The sequence below is a fragment of the Micrasema longulum genome, unplaced genomic scaffold, assembly GCF_059751315.1.
Source record: "Micrasema longulum isolate JH-2025_06_02 unplaced genomic scaffold, ASM5975131v1 h1tg000123l, whole genome shotgun sequence".
In the NCBI taxonomy this organism is placed as follows: Eukaryota; Metazoa; Arthropoda; class Insecta; order Trichoptera; family Brachycentridae; genus Micrasema; species Micrasema longulum.
This window is the reverse complement of record NW_028277329.1, coordinates 66,898-85,247: the sequence shown is the minus strand read 5'-3', so window position 1 is coordinate 85,247 and position 18,350 is coordinate 66,898. Positions and strand designations below refer to the sequence as shown.

At 33.1% G+C, this 18,350-nt stretch overlaps 1 protein-coding gene across 1 annotated transcript; it reads left to right on the top strand.

Moving 5' to 3' along the window:
* The first annotated feature begins 268 nt into the window (after positions 1 to 268).
* Positions 269 to 15,977, top strand: LOC148284415 (centromere/kinetochore protein zw10 homolog). Its single transcript, XM_088240341.1, has 6 exons — positions 269 to 369; positions 1,370 to 2,861; positions 4,298 to 4,501; positions 6,160 to 6,419; positions 7,952 to 8,188; positions 15,847 to 15,977. Exons 1-5 carry the CDS (start codon positions 343 to 345, stop codon positions 8,174 to 8,176), a joined length of 2,208 nt encoding a protein of 735 aa, XP_088096467.1. The 5' UTR covers positions 269 to 342; the 3' UTR covers positions 8,177 to 8,188; positions 15,847 to 15,977.
* The last annotated feature ends 2,373 nt before the right edge of the window (positions 15,978 to 18,350 follow it).

Genomic DNA, 18,350 nt, shown 5'->3' with positions numbered 1-18,350 from the left:
ATGTTTTGAATTATTACATTAGCATTTTAGTGCCTTTTATGAGCATTGTCTTGCATTCAATTAAATTAAGTACTTTGATTTGTAATGTGTTTTTTTATGTGATTTATACCTAAATTCGATTTCTTAGTGTGCATGTAAGTGCAACAATTTTAAATATTATTATTGTTCCCAAGGTCCAACTGTCAGAAAAGACGTGTGAACAAATAAATGTACCTTCAGCAATATTATCGAAGTATAAGATTAATAATAATCTCTAGTTATTCAATTCATTAAACTATTATTATTTTACGTAATCACCACTTTTATTTTTTTATTTAGCCTTTGATTTTGAACTATTGTAAAATGAGTCTTCGAAATCCACTTCAACAGGTAAATGTGTGTACTTTTTTAAATATTGTATTTGCCCTTTCTACATCATTTTATTGTAGTATTATTTTTAATTTTAAAATAATGTCATGGCGCTATACTACTATAGCCATGATTTATAATTTTGCCATTGTAATTTTTAGCCTAATTTTAATTAGAACATAATATTGCCCATAATACATGATTTAAAACTATTGCTTGTACCTATTCCTCGTTTTTATCATCAAGTCGAATAAAACTTGAAATATAAATAGTAATTATTGCATGAGATAAAAAAAAGTAAATTTACCCACCGCATCATCACAATTAAAGTAATTTTACAAAAAACTACTAAATAAACTATTACAACAAAAATAACTTTACATAATTAAATAATGAGGAAGTTCAGCGGTTTTTTAAATTTTGTTTTTTGTTAATAGACTACTAAACTAAGCCTATTAAAAAAAAAAATCATGTATCGTATAATATACGATATGATTTTTAAAGTTTTTGTACTTTTGAAATTACTTCGCATTCGGCGTTTCAAATTCTTTTTCCTTTCTTCTTGGTGAATTCTGCTGATTCGTCAATTGACTTACCGGAAACCTATCACTCTCTGTTATCATTGGTTAATTCGGAAAAACTAGTAATGTGTTTGTTTATGAATTTTTTTACACATTTTCAAAAAACTTCGCAGTACTTTGACAGCACATAAGAATGCATTGTTTATCCAATTTCCCGTAGGGCTGAACTTTCTCATTTTAAATTATGATATCTAATCAATGCCGATTCAGTTCAAAACAGCGCCATTTTAATTTATAGCCAATTTATTATAGTGGCCAGTGGCAACATTCTTTAAACGTCATCCATAGATTTGTTTATGTTTATTAATGGAAACCCAACCGAACTTTTTTGAATTAAATTTCTTGCTAGTCGGCAGAGTTCACTTTCACTGACTTATTTTTAAAATCAATTTTTAACCCTCATAAATTCTACTATGAGTCTTTTGTCGGCAATTTTACAGGTGACCGATGAAACAAATCGAAACGATTTTAAAGTGCAGTTCAAAGACGTGAGTAGAAGAACATCTTTATTTGTCGACAATGTTAAGCATTTTACAACTGACGTCAAAGAAGTTCTGGAGAGTAGATTTGTCGACTATATTCCCTTAAAGAGCCTCGACTACATACATTTTGTCGACAGGAAGACAAAATTGCAAAAAGAGTGCGCGGAACTACAAGGCCTTATAGATAAAATATTAGAAAATAATTCTTTAAACAACCCCAAATTTAAAGCTCTCTATGAGGAATTCAACCTTACAACCGAGAGGTTTAAGTTCATCAGTGACCTCGGTGTTTGCTGCAAGGAATTGGAGGTGTCGAGCAGATTTCTCGAGAGACGCCGGTATAAAGAAGCTGCCGAAATACTATTGAAACTAATTGAAATTTTAAACCGCCCCATATCCTATAAAGACATGGATGAATTAGTAATGTATATGAAGGAAGGGGTGTCTTTCAAACACGTCAAGTGTCTTTATAATATAACCGAGCAATGGCGCGAGAGACTGAAGTGGTCAGAAAATGCCACCAATAAGGGAAAACTGATTGTTATCGAAATCAACATTACCGACCCAGAAAACTTGCAAGATATTCTCAACGCTCTTTTCAGCTCCAAGAGGATCAATGTAGAGTTGATGCGGTTTGCCGACTTTGTTACTAAAACTTTAACACCGGCACTTCTGACGAAAGATTGCTCCGTCACTGTTAGAGAAAATTTACATCAAATACTTTTCGAAGTAGAATACGCAGAGAGAGAAAACGTTAAAGAAAACCTCGACATCAAAACGATCTTAAGAAACCTCATCACCTTTTTCGAAACGGTTCAATCGAATATCGATTGTCGCTGGGATGACAACAGAACGGTGTTTTCAATTCTCGGTCAGATAATGGGCAAAGAATTCTTCGAAATGCTAAAAGAAAACTGCTTACAAAACCTCGTCACTTCCGAAGAGTGCAAAGCTGACATTTACCAGCCGATCGCTGCCGAGATAGAGAAATTCAGTAATTACCTTTGCGAAATCAACTTCACAGATAAAGAATCGTCTCCTTTGACGGTGTTTGTTAATGACACTCATAATCTGATATGCGAAAAGCGATGCAAAGTGGTGTTGGGGCTCGCGAGGGAACTAATGAAGACTAACTTGCAACAGGATATTGTAGAGATTTGTACGAACCAGACCCTGGAGTTGTGTTTAGATGAAATTAAGATGTTGGAGAATGATGATGGGGAGGGTCGCAACATAGCGGACTGTCCATTCTTACTTCCTCGATGCAGTATCTCTCTCAGTGCCAAGAAGTTGCTGCAGTTGGTGTTAGGACAGTTAGACTTAGCCCATAATTCCACTCCAGTTATGGCCAGTAAGATCGTGGTCACGGTCAGAAATATATTTGAGTTGTATAGCGCTCTGGTCCCAGTTTACCACGAAGACGTTCTTAAGAATAATGCATTGGATTTAGGTATTTATAGTTTTCATCGTATTATTTTATTTAATTATTTATTAACGGATTCTTCTTCTTCTTTTAGTGCCTTGCCGGGTCCCCCCGACGTTGGCAATCACTACATATATATCTGTCCTGCGCTAATTTTACATTTCGCTGCCAGCTGCTTATTGATGTACTCGCCATAGTGATTCCTGGGAAAAGATGACCGGAGTGATTTTCCGTTGCCTTCTCTGATGGATTTTCTGTCGAAGTAACCTTCCCTTAGCTGGTTGGTTTTGAGGCGTCAAAAACTCGCCTTTCATTCTCTCGTTATCTGCTGTGATCACACCGTTACGAGTGTGATCCCATTGCCCAGGGTTCGCGATGTGGACGCTAACGAGTTGGACTAGTCAGTAATGTTGCCGGTGGAATGCAACTAGGCGTTTGCAGCATTTTATAGAATCACATCCTCCAGCAAGATGTGGCTCACTGCGACCCTACTGACAGTTCGAACCCCATTCACGGATTATACAGTCCATTTAGTTACAATAAAATACATTAAATTTTTTAATATACCTGATTGTTGAAATCTGGATAGACTTACTCCCAATAAGTCCAGATTCTGTCTTGAGTTTAAAAAAGGACACAATCGAGACATTAATGCAAGCAAACCATAGTTTGTGTTGTGTTGATCGAGGAACAGCACATCATTATTTCAGTTACGATTGTACATCAATCAAACCATTTAATAAACTAAAGTCATAAAAATTCTAATTCCAATACTAACAATTTTATTTATTTATTCAAAAAAAGCATGTACAGAAGCAATGATGTGTTTACAATCTTTATTCTAAAGAAAGTGGTTTATTTAAGGGAGATGAACGAATACTCTGATAATTAAATCAATATTTGAAACAGCACCCTTGTGATTGCAATTTGAATTATTTAATTAAATTAATCGGGTTGTGTTCCCGTGGCTAGTGTCGTGGACTCGTGCCACATCTCCCCCGATCTGCCACAACTTGATTTCAACATTCTAATATCGAGTTATTTACGATTCGTTAAAATGTCCCACAAAATTCAAATATTTGGGTAGACTGCAAATATGTAATTTTTTTGAAATAAAATAAAAACATCGTTTTTTCCAATAGAATATTAAGAAATATTGTGTCGTACTTATTGTTGATTATATAATATATTATTCAATTAATATTTGTCTTTTTTGATACAGGCTTGCCTAGTGTAAGAGACAAATATGAAAAAAAAAATGTAATAAGTTCAACCACTAAAACCTCACACTAGAAACATTTACATGTATACATTATACAATTTATTCTTTCATCATCACCGAAGACATCGTTGCTAAGTCAATTCATAAAGTTAGAGTGTAAAAATGACAAAATGGTATAATTTTTATTTTTAAACAGTTTGTTTTCAGTGTCTTTTTCTCAAAATAAAGTGAATTTTTTCAGGGCTTTTTTATAACAACTGCTTCTACTTGTCCCACGGTATGCTGGGTCACCCGTGGAGTCGTGTGTACGAGAAGGAATTTGCAGCCAGACTGACTACAGTATTGGCTGACCTTGTCCAGAGTATGCGGAGAATTGCCATTGTGAAGCTCGCTTCATTTGTAAAGGAACAGAAATCGACAATCAAACAGCTCATCGCCAAGAGTGGTAAAAACTACATCATTTGAAAGATAGAAAAATAATATCTATGGTATAAGAACTAATAGTAATAGTGAATAATCTTTGTTTTTTTTTTTTTTTAGTGTGTCAACGTGTAGTCTAAATAAGTTCAAAAATAGACTAGATTTGTTTTGGGAAAGTAAAGGTTCGCCAACAACTAACTTTCGTTAAATTAGATTTAAGCATATCGGTTTTAAGCTGCTCGCTTAAATTAATAATATTTTTTAAATGAATTTAGTCACCTACAATAAACAATAATGCAAAACATACAAACCTTCACGCCGTTTCTCTGTAAGGGTAGAACGCCACATCACTCTATCTTTGCATACAGATCTCGCTTCCTCTACATTCATACATCTTCTCATGCACGCGCGCCGATTATTCCGACTTTTTACATGTCCATCTTAAATTTTTTGTTGGATTTGGTCATGCTATGTCTTTCTCGGTCTTCCTCTATTTCTGCATCCATCAACATTCGCATCGTGAATAGTTTTAGCCGTTCTTTCGCTGTCCATTCGCTCTACATTTCCAAACCAACTCAGAGCTCCTTTCTTGATTTTGTTGATAATGCTTATCTCGGCCTTGCATAATGTACGGATCTCAACATTTGTGCATCTATCGTACATAGTTTTACCACACATTCGCCGGAGAGATCGCATTTCGACATAAACAATAATGCAATTTTATTTTTTGATGTACTGGATTAATTTTTATATAAGGAAACCGGTTACCCGCCATTATTATTATTATTTTGTATTTTTTCATATTTTTATAATTAACAATACCGTTCCCTGCCAAGGGAAACATTTTACCATATTGTTAAACAAAATTTTTCTTTTAACACTTATTTTGTTTTTTTTTTAAATGTAGAGCGGCATTGCATATTGAATTCAATGCTTTTGCCAAGTTGAATTATATTATAAACAAATTAGTTCGCAGTGCACGACCAAGCCCGGCTGCCGGGTCTGCAACATAAACATAGGTAAGGCTACACACAAACAGTTCCCAGAAACTTATTTTGTTAGTGATCAGGAACATACACTCTATACTTGATGAATACTTAAGCTATAAACCTTTTTGATAGCAAATTAATCACATATGCTGTGAGCACTGCTTAGTAGTTAAAAACACTTTTTTCCATTCATCAATCCGTGCGCAACCCATCTCCACTATCCACTTCTTGATAGTAATTTTATCGTAACAGTACTTAATTATGGATTTGTATTATTTTTTTGGGAAACATTGTTTGAAATATTTTTGCATTATTGTTATTACGAAGGTAATAGTTTTTAAGGTGTTCTGTTAAAATGGGTTATCCCACTTTTTTGTTAATTTTTTATTTAATCAATATAAAATTGTTATCACCTTTTTGTACCTTTGTGTATTAAGCTCAACAGCCAAGCTAAATAATTAATCATATTTTTGAAAATTGCCCCTGAAACATCAGACATGACATCAATTATCTCAGTTTGAGGTTGATGTGGCTTAACGAATCCTGCTTTTTCTGGCTGGTATATTTATTTTAAACGGTATTGTGGAGAACATAATATCTACCAGGTAAAGTGCAAATTCAGTGATCGCTACTTTACTTTGGCTTTATTCCACGATTACCGGTGTACTGCAAAGGTGGTTGTTTCTTCTTCCAGAGTTGAGAAACTGGAGCCCCCTGGAGGGCGACGACTCCGTCCGGGCCTGTCTGGAGCTGGTGGACAGGCTGGCGCGGCTCTGGGCCCCCGTGCTCCCGGGCCCCGTGTTCCATCGCACCCTGGGGGACGTGGTGGACTGCCTCGCCGATGGTCTCGTTAGCGCGCTGCTCAGGGACGACTGGTCGCAGGAGGAGGAGATGGCCAGCTCGGTAGCCGACCTGTACCAGCCCGTTCTGGAAAAGATTCCGCCACTGTTTGGGGTACCGGATTTTGAAATTGTTAATTTTGTGACCGCCTAGTGTCTCTTCTTCATACCTCCGGGTTCCTGCTGTCCTGGAAGGTTATCGATCACAATCTTTCGGCTTTATCAACGGAATTGAGGGATGTGGGAGGAGGCAAGAATGCTGGCTGATATAAGGGTCTCCTGGAGACACCTGATGTGAAAAAAATCAGTGCAAAATGTACACAAATATAATGGAAGATATGAGGTTAGGTTCCGTGTCAAAATTCTAAGAACAATCTAACATGTTTATTTAATAAATATCCTATATAATATGCATATATTCAAAATAAATTATAAATGTATGTAATAAATACAGTTTAAATTCGTTTACAGAATAAATTATAATGTCTTGATTTAAATAATGAATTTTTAAAAATAAATACTAACTTACCAGTTCGTCGGTACTAAATTAAATTTTCACTTTTAAAAAAAAAACATCCAATTTCATTTGCTTTAATTGTTGCTTCCTTTATTTATTTATTAACGAACTGTCCATGTATACAATTTATAGGGTTTAAATATTATAATAAAAGAATAGTTTAAAACAATAAAAAAAAAAGAAAAGAAGCATTGACAAACATAAGGGACATCAAGACAAGATCTGGACTATTTATTTAGTGCTCGTTTAAATCGTTGTAAACTTTAACCTAAAAAAGTCCAGATCTTGTCTCGAGTTAACAATACGACAAAGACGGGTCATTGGAAAATTAAGGCCATAGTTTGTTCTATGCTGATCGATGAACAGTACTTCATTGTTTCTCAACCTACGAGTCGGAATATTGAATTTTTCTTGTCCCAGTAATGATGGAACATCGATTATACCATTTAGTATGCCGAACATATATATGGAATCAATATTAGTTCTACGTTTTTGTAGACTAGAAATATTTAACATTGACTCTATATCAGCAAAGGAAAATTACCTCTCTCTAGTCCAAGCATCCACGCTACTTTTCGAAGCAAGCGATGTTAGACTGATTATGCTTATGCGATTGACATAAAATGGAGACCAGACCACGGAGGCATTTATTGCAGAATCATAGTATTAACTACAAATATTTAAATATTCTTCTAATTTTAATAATAATAAAATAAAAAATATAATCATACCTTTTTATTTTTATGTTAATATGTTGAATGTTACACAATGTGTAAAGTGGGCACTTAAATCAGCCAATGACAGGTCATAAGCCCTGTAAATGCCTAGACTTCCATATTCCCTTCTTAAAAATGTTTTCCCGCTCTGTTGCAACAAATTTAAATTGTAATATTGCTAAAGTTTATTTTTTTATATGTACTTACTGCCTGAATAAAATAATAACAAAAATATTACAAAATACGTTTTGTCTTTGAAAAAAACATTTAAAACAATTTTTTTATACCATGGGCAGGGGAGAGTTGTGGTTAAAAATAAAATATTAAAATTATAATTACATTACATAATGAGTAACCGCAAAGTTACTGCTTCAAATATAAATTTTATATTTAAAGTAATGTTTGTTTTCCCAGAATGCGGGAGAGCTGGAGAAGCAGTCGAGGAACTGGGTCCGCCTCACGGAACTGGTGAGTGTGCTGAAGAGCCCCATCACGGCCGTGGCCTGCCGCTGTAGTCGTCCTGGCTCTGCCCTGCTGGAGGCTTTCTCCAAGGACGAGCTTCTCCTGCTCGTTAGGGTTCTATTCCCCCACAGCCCCCACAAGGCAAGCGTACTGGAGATGATCAGAGGGGTGGAATAACATATGCACATTGTATGTAATATTGTATTTTATTTCAAAATATAACTCTGTTCTGTGATCCTCTAATTTGTGCATTTTTTCTGTCAGCATCATCATTATCATTCCATCAATTCCGTCAAAGACTTCAAACCACAATTCGGTAAAAAGCAGTATCATTATTTTTAATGTGTCTTATACACATTATGGCAAAAGGATTAATGTCAAAAGATGTTAATCCTTTTGCTATAATGTGTATGAGACTTTCGCTGAAACACATTTCTAATAATGAAACCGCTTTTTCTGCAATCGTGGTTTGAAGCCTTTGACCTAAACAAGGTCAATATGGTGTCTACAAAGAGCCGCCAGGCATCTCTGTCAGCTGCCAACTCCAGTGCATCCTCTCAAGTCAGGTTTTTTTTTTTTTTTTTAATAAAAAGAAATATTTGCGTTCTTATGATTTACCCAAATATTTAATTTTGAGGATTATTTTCAACGAGTTGTATAACTCACTATTAGAAAATGGAATCGAGTTGGGGTAGAGTGGGATTCGAACCACGGACCTTTGGTCCGTGAGTCCGAGACACTAGCCACAGGACCACAACCCGATTTAAATTTGTGTCCTGTAGTTCTGACGCTGATCAACTGCCGAAGAACATTCAGCAACAGATGTCTAGGACGCTCAGAACCTTGAAAGTAAGCAAGCCAGGCCATGCAAGAAGCCTTGTAAAGTATGCAAAGTACTATGCACCACTGGTGCGCGGAAAGGAATAATGAAATGAATTACAAAAGAACCATGTATTTATGCTTATGTTTAATTCTGTATTCCTATACTATTTACATTATTAAATGCACAATAAAAGAACATAAAACATGTACCGTTTATGAAATTTATTAATAAAAAAAATAAAAAAAACAAAAATCAAAATAACATAAACTATGCGTTTGTGGAGCAGATGATTCAATATTGGTTTGGGCGAATGAGATATTTTACTTCTACCCAATTCCACTATCCATTTTTTTATAGCCTTTTTGAACATTTTCTCGTTACTAATTGTCAGCCTCGTGGTGTAATGGTCAGCGCGTTCCAAACATGCAAGAGGTTCCTGACACGGTTGATATGAAATGTTTTTATTTAAAAGGGTATTTTTAAACTGGAATATTTCATAGTCCCTGGACTGGTATCTGAAGCGTAAGACTGATCATCTTACCTTCATGCAACAAAAAATGATCAAGACACACTGCAATTGGTGTACCAATGTAGTGCCTTAAGCACCGTTAGGTGCGGAAAGGGAATGATGATGAGTTGTTTTAATGGACAGTAGAAGTAGGTTATTTATTTTAATTGTATAATACGCAAAAGATAAAAATATTAATAGTAATTTATCCTTAGAAATGTGTCACAATAGATGCACAAATATTTGTGTTATAATTTGTAGGAAACGAAAAGTAAAAGTGTAATAAAAAGTATTGTTTCAAGTGCGAGTGGCATGCTCGTTAACTTGTCTGATGATGAGAATGTGTGTGTCAGTCAAGTGTGGTGTGCGGACATGCTAGAATGGTTTCTCTGTCAAGCCCGGCGTGGCACATAATAGCTTTATCTAACAAGTCATTCATGATCTACTCTAATACATTAGATGACTAATAAACAGATATTCCGTCATTTACTCTGATAAATATAATTTTATGCAATATTCTAGTGGAAGCTTGATTAAGTATTTATGTAATAGTTGTACAATACCTATATATTATATAAATAAATAAACTATTTTGAATTTGTCTAAATTTTTGTAGATGATAATTGGATTCAATCCCCTAGGAAGCTGTTAATATTAACGTATTACAACAGAGATGAAGAACATGCGACCCCAACCCCAATAAATAGTTTTACAATTCTTTTTTTTATGTTTATCTGAAAGGTTTTTACACGCTTTCACCTGGCCGTGTTTATGTGTATTTATATGTCAATATATTCAACGCATTCTTTAAAGATAATAATATGAATGAGATTAATTATTTGAATTTGCTTTGATTTCTTTTTCTTTTATTTAGATACAAAAAAGCGGATTTCTTTTTTTTTTTTAATAAACATTTATGATTCAATATTAATATTCCTGTTTTTGATATCTTCCGTATTCTTCCAGTAGCCTTTGAAGGATTTTTTTTTAAGCATCGCTCTAAGTCGATGCTGTCCTTATACGTATATATGTATATCATCTTTGAATAAACTTAATAGTGATGCATAATTATTTGTAAATACTTATTTTAACTTTATTATTATGTTTATTAAATTACATATTCTACCATATATGTAGATGTGTTATAATTATTACTTTATTGTATTATTTTGTATTTATTTTTACTATCAATTAATTACCGAATTGAAATATACTATAAATTATTAATAACATATTGCAGTGTATTATTATATAACTTTTCTGCATTCCATTTTTCGACATGCATAAACTTTTATTGTTTATATTTTTCTATTATTATTTTGTATATTGTTTTGATTATTTTTTATATTGTTTAATATGTTAATAAATGTTTTTGATTTAAATATAGAACAGTCCCGACTTAACACGGAATTTTACACAGGACATAAAAAAATATAATTGTGCTCTATGATGAAATTGTATATTTTGTGCATTAAATAAATAAATAAGTATTAATTTAAATACATGCTAAATTGAATTTCCTGCCCATTGATTGAACGTTTAAAGTGTAGGAAATGCTGTCAATTTTCCATGTCGATTTCCTCAACCAATATTTTCTGATGCGCCGTTAATTATATTGATTGGATATTGGAATCTGGGTACAGTATTACTTTCTATAGCTCGCTTCAGTGAGTGTTATAAAACTCTACATACAGCTGCAGCCGATAGTAAACTTGTGCTTGGTGGTCGACAGACCGTAGCCAACTAAGGTCAAGAAAATTGATATGCATATCCTGGACTTAGAATTCTTGCACACACTCCAAGTTATTTATCATGCGAATTTTCAGAACTAAATGGAAGAATGATCAACGCCTATTAAACTAATTTTATTATCCTATAATAACAGGTCTAAAAAATATTGAAATGCACTGGGATTGGCGTACCAATTACAAATGCAATGCCTTATTCAAATAAGTGCAAAATTAGGATAATGTTGATGAGTGTACTCATGGGAATCCATATTAATATTATAAATGCGAAAGTGTGTTTGTTTGTGTTTCCTTCACGTCTCAACGGAGTGACCGATTGACATATCTTTTTGCATAGGTATAGCCGGAGAGGTGAGAAGTAAAATTGGACACTTATTTTTCACCGAGTAAGGAACTTCAGCCCTGCGGAAAATTGGATACAAAAAGGTTTTCTTGTGCGCAGTAAAAGTTAGAGCATTAAATTGTACTGCAAAGTTTCTTGAAAATGTAGAATAAAAATTATAAAAAATATTTTAATAAAAATGGACTACTTTGAACGACTTCACTGGTTTATATGAATCAACCAATGATAAGAAAGCTGTGAAAGATATCCAGTTTACTTTCCGTAAATGGACCAAATGGCAGAACTGACAGAGAATAAGCGAAAGGGAACCTCTGATGTCAAATGCGGAGTAATTTCAGAAATACAAAACTTTGATAGTTCATAGCACTGATAATCATCATCATTATTCCCTTTCCGCACTTGATGGTGCATAGGGCACTGCATTGGTACACCAAAAATGAAAACACCCTTTTTAAATAAATATTTCATATCAACCATGTCGGGAATCAAACCCGAGACCTCTAGCATAGCAGGCAGACGCGCTGACCATTACACCACGAGGCATGAAGCACTGAGAATATGATATATATTTAAAAAATTAAAAATATTTTGGCTTAGTTTAATTAACAAATAAATGAATAATTAAAAAAAAAAAACCACTGAACTTCCTCATTAAAAAAAGTGCAACAAAAAAATGTATAATATTATTTTATTAACAAATACGGCAAATCTGCCTTTTACAAAAATTTATAATATTAACATATTTGGCTTAATGTTTTTAAAAAAAACCTTTTACCCAAGATTTATAAAAAAAATTAAACCTAAAAATTATACAACATATTCAGTAGAAAGTTTAAACAATTTAAGAATAAATGTAAAAATCAAATAAAGTAATAAAATATTTTTAAGTAATATAACAAGAAAATCGTAAAGTACTCTTTCATACAGCTGGGCAAAGTGAACGAAAAATTGTATATATTATTAAATGTATAAATAAATCAATATAATTACAGGGAACATTTTTTTTTAATGAGTGGGTTTAGTGGTTTGAATGGGTTTCAAAATTTAAATTTATTTCAACAGATAGGGAAAACATTTTTGAGAAGAAAAAGTCTAGGCATTTACAGGGCTTATGACATGTCATTGGCTGGTTTAAGAGTTGAGGAAATGTGAATGTTCAAACAAGGGCAGAATGGTGAATGTTACACAGTGTGTAAAGTGGCCACTTAAACCAGCCAATGACATGTCATAAGCCCTGTAAATACCTAGACTTCCATATTTCCTTCTCAAAAATGTTACCCTCTCTGTTGAAATAAATTTAAATATGAATTACTCCCTAGGGAGGAAATCTAGCCAGTCTGCAAGCATTTGGACATACTCAAACATTGTTGGGTTTCAAAATGTTTAAATGTAAGGTGGGATGTCAAAAATAATAAATTTGAAATGAAATATTTAAATTTCTATAAATGACTTGCTTTATCCATGTTTAGCATGATTTGTTTTTCATTTTAGTTTTGTAGTATGATTTTGGATTTGAGAAAATAATAACCATGCGACGTCGCATATATATACTAATGTATCGTCAGATAGTTGGAGGACCGGCAATCAATATGACATAACCCAAAAAGAAAATTGTATAATTTTTTTTTAATTTACAATTTTTCACATTGGGCTCTTAGCTGTTAGCCCTCCAAACTCATAATTCGTCATCATCATCAATCCCTTTCCACACCTAATGGTGCATAGGGCACTCAATTGATACGCCGATTGAAGCATATCATGATCATTTTTGTTACACAAAGTTAAGATGCTATCAATCTTGCGGTTCAAGTGCCAGTCCAGATACTATGAAATATTCTTGCATTAAAACACAGTTTTAAATAGATATTTCATGTCAACCATGTTGGGAATCGAACCCGAGACCTCTTGCATGGTAGGCGAACGCACTTCTAAGGAGAATAGTCCAAAGGAGCGTAGAATCTTATTTGAATGTGACTGTGTCCAAAAATCCCCCCATTATGCCCTACTTTCGCCGCGCGCATTTGTGATGTCGCCGCGTAATATTGCACGATAGGAAAAAATATAATCATAACACAAATGTAAGGTAAAAAAAAAGCAATTTGTTAATTTCTCTAAAATTTTACTGTGTTCGTGAAAATATTGATTGACACAACAAAGTAGATAGGTAAAGGGGCATTTAATAAAAATAATTGAATTAATGAACTTTGAACTTAAAATATAAAACAAATTTCATTTTACATAAAACGTGTTTTTTTATATCATGTTAAATAATATTTGATGTTTTAAAGATATTGACGGTCAAATGTTCACCACAAAGTTGTTAAATACGAAGTCCAATTTTCATTAGTTCTCTCATTAGATGAGCAAAGTAGGGTAAAAAAAATTACTACCCTGCCAACACTAACGAAATGTCCATTTTGATTTCTTTGACAATCTGACGGATGGAAAAAGAATTCAATTTTTATGTTATTTTAATACATTATGTTACCTACGCTAAATAAAAAACTGAGAAGTCTATTAAAGATTTTAAGATTTTTTGCACCATAACAGGCCAGAGGCCCAATTACAGTGGTGAATTACATCACAGGACACCCAGGCTTGAGAAAAAACACATTTAATTTTTTTGTTCTCACCGGGAATCAAACCTGGAACTTTCCGTACTTGAATCATGCGTCTTAGCCATTACAGTATGGAGGTCACCAACTCAAAAAATTACACCACAGAATGATTCATTTGTGTCTACCAGTTTCAGATCGATCTTCAGGATAACTGATGGTTATATTTTACAATAAATTATTCCAAACATGACAAAGAGTGAAAAATATATTTTCCATTCCCTCTTTTGATAAGCAGGTTTTGTATTTCCTATTTGGAATGAGTATTTTTCTATTCTCTTATGCATTATTATGAACAATAGCAAGATGATCTATCTATCAACCATGGGAAGTTTAGAACAATGTTTAACAATACTCCCCACATCATGATTGCAATAAGACTACTTCCTATGGACAGTAAACAAAGTGTGTTCAGTGTATGGTACTACCACTATTACTATGGAGAAAGTGTTGCATGTAAATAAAACAACGGACTATACAAATCAATGAACTTGTCGAATATAAGGCATTGCTTGGAAATTTTTCTATCATTTCTTAGCCACATGCGTACACAATAATATGAACCATGAAAATATCAGTTAGTATCTTAATAAACTTAGTTACTTTATATTCATTATGACATTTTCATACTTTGATTTTTCGTGCTACATAATTAAGTGCTAATTGGTGGTTAATTTATCATTTGTATTGTGAATATAATTATAAGTGTGATTTATCAATGTGTGTGTCGAATTTTCCTGTTATGTATTGTGTGAAAAATTTGGTGCTTTCGAAGTGACTTTTTGGTGACTTTAAAATAGTCTTTCAGTCCTGTGAAATCAGTTGCGCACAAAAGAATTAAAAACATTTTTATTGACTGGTTGTCAATTGGAACTTAATGGATAATAATTCAAGGCGATAATAGTGAAATGCATCAGTGATATTCAGAATGAATAATTAATTCTGTTCATTAACTTCGATTTTTTGTAGAACTGCATATTATTCATGTATACTTATTATTCTGTGTAAATTGACTTTCTAATTGAAAATTTAATTAATACAAGTGCATCTTTTAGTGACTGTTATAATATTTATATGATTAGTGATTTGACTGATTAATTTTCATCAATACAGTTGTGATCTAACAGCAGTACTTTGTTAGTTGGTTTTAAAGCAGCGTCTTTCTTTGGGATAGTGTTTATCGTTATTATGTTGAAGACACATAAATAGTTTTTTATGTAATACAGCTAACCGGCACTATTTCAGGGGTTAACTACAAATCACAAGGATTAACTGCAAAAACGTATTTTGTTTTTCAACAAAGTTAAAATAATGATGCATCTCGAAATATAAAGTACACTTTTTGGTTGTAAATAATTTTATCTCAGAATGGCTGTGTGTATGAGATAGATCTGATTTCACAAATAAGCATGACCAAATATAATTATTAGATTATCTAAACTAAGCTCAGCTAAAAGACTACATTTTTTAGCTAGCCCCCTGTGATACTGCTGAATATGTAATAATATTATTTAAGGGTACTGTAAAATAAAAATTAATTTTTAATTTATCAAAAACAAATTATTAACATTATAATAATAATAATATATCAGTGACATTGGAATTTGTTGACATAAATGAACTTATCAAAATTTTAATTTTTATTAGTGTATATATCATCTGAAAATGTTTTTCGCATACTGTATATATTTTTTTCAAATTTAAAAAATTATTACTCGCTACCTTTTTTGTCAAATGCAGTACCTTGTCTATATATCATACTTTACCTTTTGTTAAAAATTGATCTTTGTATATTTGGATCTGTTTCCAGATATCGGTAGTAACAACTCTTCTCCTAATCTTCACTGATACTCGAGTCACTCATGGTCAAGAGTATCCCGACCAGCTGGCGGAAGAGTCCAGGATCCACACTAATGGCTTAGTTTACACACCAGGGAACTTCAATAATGAAAGGCGCATACAGTTGCATCCTCATAAAAGAAACGCCCCCAATCCTTTCCCTAACAGACCGAAGAATAGATCTAGACATCGGCAGCCATCAAATATTCCGCCACAGATCCACGTGAGACCTCCTGTTGAAAATGGTCCAGCCTTGCAGAGTGATAAGCCACATTTTCCACCACCATCAAGAAACAGGCCAAGCAATCGATCACCAAAAACGTCAACTGAAGCACCCCTAAAAGCGAGCTTACCTTTTGATAACTCATACGATGGCTGGATGCCCATAATTCCAGTTACAACACAGAGTTCACTTCCTTTTTCTAAACTACCATCCCAAAAGACTACAACTCTCAGAACTCCCCAAGCTTCAACCTTCGGAGCTCAGAAAGCTCAGAACTTAAGAAATCCGCAAACTCCGATCATAAGACCTCAACACAACCCCAACTTAAGAAGGAATCCAATGAATAAAAATTATTCAAAATCTCCTCGATTCCAAAGGCATGTTTCCCGCCGTCCCAAATTATTTATTGTCCGCTCTCCTACGTACGTTAGATTAAAGAGGAGATCTGGTCAAGGAACTGACGAAGAAGATTCTCTGCCTGTAGAATCTAGTGCTCAGGAAACTAAAATCACACCAACTACTGCTAAAAATGTTCATTATGTAACTAAAATAAGGCATCATCATCATCATCACCATCATAATCATGTCAAAACTATTATCGAAAAGGTCCCTGTTAAGACAATTGTTGAGAAACCTTATCCAGTTGAGAAAAAAGTACCTTATCCTGTAGAAAAAATTGTTCATAAAATCGTGGAGAAAAAGGTCCCATATCCTGTAGAAAAAATAGTTCATAAAATTATCGAAAAGAAGGTTCCGGTTCCTTATCCTGTAGAAAAAATAGTACATCAATTTGTTGAAAAAAAGGTGCCTTATCCTGTTAAAGTGCTTCAACCGTATCCTGTGAAAGTTGTTGAAAAGGAGTATATTTTGAAACCATATCCAGTTATTAAACATGTTGTAAAGCATGTCCCCGTACCTCAGCCCTATCCAGTTGAGAAAAAAGTTCCTTATTTTGTTGATGGTAAAGATCTGAAACCCATTGAGAAGCAGCATTCATTCTCCGCAGAAAAAGACCCAAAATCTTCGTTTATCAAGCCCTATAAGTCATCGAATATCAAACCAATATCTCAAAAAGATGAAGGAATACTTTTAGGGAATACTAAAGTTTCTAAACTGCAACGCTATACAAAACTATCGAGTCCCCATCATGTGACGGAAAAATTCCATCCTATGAGTTTTCATTAGAAGTTTCTAGAATAATAATTAATATTTTTAAATTATTTGTAAATAACTGTTTCTGTACATAATCCTGTGATAAAATATATACATGACCTTCCATACTTAACAGATTTTTCATTTTAAGTTTAAAATTCTTATTAAATAATATGTTACATGGGGAATCTGAAATGCAAAACTCAAGAGTTATGTTAAAATATATTTTTCAGAATTTAATTGTATTTTGTGAATTGGGTATGATGCTCAAACCAATGTACTTAAAATTGTTTAAAATTGAGTGTTTGTAGAAAGTGAGAAAAAACTTTATTTTCATCGGTTTTTCAAACAACCATTAAAAATGTGCTCTAGAACAGCAAATATATTGTAGATATTTTAAATTAATTTTATCGAATGGTCTAAATTAATATTTTCAGACACCAACAAAATAATTGTAAATATAACTTCTAAAAAACTATAATATAAACTTATGTAGATGCGGTAGTAGGTAGATTTTGTGTGTTCCATAAATGTGCAAGTCAGGGATGAAAATAAAATTCACTGTGAAAAATTAAAATCACAATATAATAAGTGTAGGTACGGAATAAGGTTAGAGTGTTTTAATATCTGTGGGGTTAGGTAAAAAAAAAACATTTTACAAAATAAATAAATTAATTCTTGTCCTTCAAAAGGAGTAATAAAAATCAGGCTGTCAATTATTTGGTCATTATGATTTTATAACAGTATTTTTTTCCCTCTTGTTCCGGTTATTTATTGCTTTGCTTATGCATACAAAGCTTTTTTTCCTAGTACCTATGTGTATTTTGTAAAATAGTTATTTTTTACAGGTCTGGGTGCATTGCTTCATATATATTTATTTTTTTAACAGCATTGGGTATGCCCCTAACTGCATCGGATATTGCATAAAGCACTACAATTATAATCCAAATGCTGCATTTTCATGTTACATGAGAGTAAGGTAATTAGTCCAATGCTTTAGATGCCAGTCCAGAGACAAATGAAATATGCAATGTAAAGTCACCTTTTAAATTTATTAATATTTCGTGTCAACCTTACTATGAATCGAACCCAGGACCTCA

Excerpts from the sequence above, each read along its gene's own strand:
- LOC148284415 (XM_088240341.1), top strand. The coding sequence starts at position 343 with ATGAGTCTTCGAAATCCACTTCAACAG. Across the intron at positions 4,502-6,159 it reads ACAGCTCATCGCCAAGAGTG|AGTTGAGAAACTGGAGCCCC; the intron begins GTAAAAACTACA and ends TTCTTCTTCCAG. Across the intron at positions 6,420-7,951 it reads AGATTCCGCCACTGTTTGGG|AATGCGGGAGAGCTGGAGAA; the intron begins GTACCGGATTTT and ends TTGTTTTCCCAG.